The 2,190-nt window shown below is 36.5% G+C and overlaps 1 protein-coding gene across 1 annotated transcript; it reads right to left on the bottom strand.

Annotated features, from left to right (window-relative positions):
- Window positions 1–257: 257 nt before the first annotated feature.
- On the bottom strand, window positions 258–1,196 carry LOC118914445 (olfactory receptor 6C2-like). Its single transcript, XM_036889376.2, has one exon. The coding sequence runs from the start codon at window positions 1,194–1,196 to the stop codon at window positions 258–260; it is 939 nt and encodes a 312-aa protein (XP_036745271.2).
- Window positions 1,197–2,190: the final 994 nt, after the last annotated feature.

Genomic DNA, 2,190 nt, shown 5'->3' with positions numbered 1-2,190 from the left:
TTTAAGATAAATTTCCCGAACCTCTTAGAATTGGAAAGGAAATGTTAGGAGTGAAGTGATGCTTAGATTTCCTGAGACATCTATTCTCATTTTTCTTCATTACAATTATCATCTGAAAGAAGCTTTTTTATAAGGAGATCAAAGGAGTGACTTGACCAGGGTTGGTACAGAATGGATGGCAAATCTAGATCAGGAAAAGGCAAAAGGAGACAGAAACTGAAGAAAATATGCTTATGGATACTGACATCAACATTCCCCTAATTCTTTGAGAGCAATTTAAATCTTTTGACTAAGTCATTAAAGGCTCGTTTCACTTGTTTGTTCCTCAGAGTGTAAATGAATGGGTTCAGCATGGGGGAAATGGAAGTAGTGAGTACTTTTACTCCCTTATTAATGGCCATTTCATCTTTTGCTGAAGGTTTGATATAAACAAAGATGCAGCTGCCATAGGTGATGGAAACCACGATCATGTGGGAAGAACAGGTGGAAAAGGCTCTTGTCCTCTGCTGGGCAGAGGGGAGTCTTAGAATTGTTCTGATGATGTACATGTAGGACAGAACCACACACACCAGAGTCATGAGGAAAATCATCACAGCACCAACAATAACCATCTGCTCTATGAGCCATGTATCTGAGCATGAGATCTTCAGCATAGGGTTAGCATCACATGCAAAGTGGTCAATGGCATTAGAGGCACAGAATTCCAGGTCCAGTCCCAAGCTGAGTGGTGGCAATATGATCAACAATGTAGTCACACAACAGCAGAAGATGAGCCTTTTGCAGACCCTGTAGTTCATAATAGTCATGTAATGCAGGGGTTTGCAGATGGCTACATATCGATCAAAGGATATAGTAGCCAGGAGAAAAAATTCTGTTATTCCAAAAAAATATGTTAAAAAAAGTTGGCACATACAAGCATTATAGGTAATAGTCCTGTCACCTGTTGATAAGCTGTACAAGAATCTAGGAATGCAGGCAGAAGTGAATAAGATTTCTAAGAGGGAGAAATTTTGGAGAAAAAAGTACATCGCAGTTTTAAGGTGAGAATCCACTAATGTGAGGATGATGATGCTCAGGTTTCCAGTTATACTCAACATGTAGGTGATCAGTAGAAATATAAAAATCAGAATCTGTAGCTGAGGATCATCTGTCAATCCCAGGAGGATGTAACTGGTGAGAGATGTGTGGTTTCTCATTGTTGTGTCCTGTCCTTTGCCCAATCTGCATGTAATAGTGAAGGAAGTAAAATCTGAGAAGATGGTGGGGAAAATGTGTTACAGTGGATTTTGTTCAGAAAAGCCAATCAATATATTTTACATGTATTTTGTTTTACTTAATTAATTTTAAAAACAATTCAAACTCTCAGGTCTGTTGATTGCATATCATCAAATTCGTTAGAAACCTTGCTTTCAAATGTTTTTACTACAACATATCGTAAGGTAGGCATTTCATACTGCAGCACAGTGTACATTCTCACACCCACACTAATAACGTATTCACACATACATCCGAAACAAATATCTGAATAAAATACTGAAAACCCTTAGGTGCCCTGCTCTCTCATGTTTTATGTTCTAATGTATCTCCCTAAAAATAAATGCAAATATTTCATTGATTTTTTAGTCTAATAAGCGGTCATGATCTGTATTTGAAAAAATGTAACTGTTTATGGATCCTTTAAATACTGTAGTTCAAGGAAAATATAATTTTCCATTATAGTTTTTACAGTGTCTACTATGTTTAATTTGTACGATGAAATAGATTGGCTCATAGCACACTTGCTTCTCTAAGAATATTTCCCTTATCACTAAACAAAATTTTACTGTTTCATTATCTTCTTCTAACCATTTTTTTGCTGTAATAAATTTAAAAAGTACAAGGTGTGTTTGTGACACAAGATGTTCCTAGATTCATCTGCCAATGCAGTTGACGAGACTGTTCCACTGCACAAGTCATCTTACATGGATGAACTGTCCAGAAAAAATTTCATCTTATTGTTTATGTTTTCCCTCTCCCATACTCCATCCAGTTGCTGATTCTGACGTGTACCTGGTTCTTTTTGATTCATTCCTTTTTCCAGATAAACTTTTCAGAGAAGTCCTTCCAAATCTCTCAAGCCACATTAAGAACTTTTCATGTGTTTTTGTCACACATTATACCAATGGAGGATGTAAAAAATTGTTGCATGCA

This window comes from Manis pentadactyla, chromosome 10, assembly GCF_030020395.1.
Source record: "Manis pentadactyla isolate mManPen7 chromosome 10, mManPen7.hap1, whole genome shotgun sequence".
Taxonomy (NCBI): Eukaryota; Metazoa; Chordata; class Mammalia; order Pholidota; family Manidae; genus Manis; species Manis pentadactyla.
This window is presented reverse-complemented; position numbering and strand designations above follow the sequence as displayed.

Excerpts from the sequence above, each read along its gene's own strand:
- LOC118914445 (XM_036889376.2), bottom strand. The coding sequence starts at position 1,196 with ATGAGAAACCACACATCTCTCACCAGTTACATCCTCCTGGGATTGACA.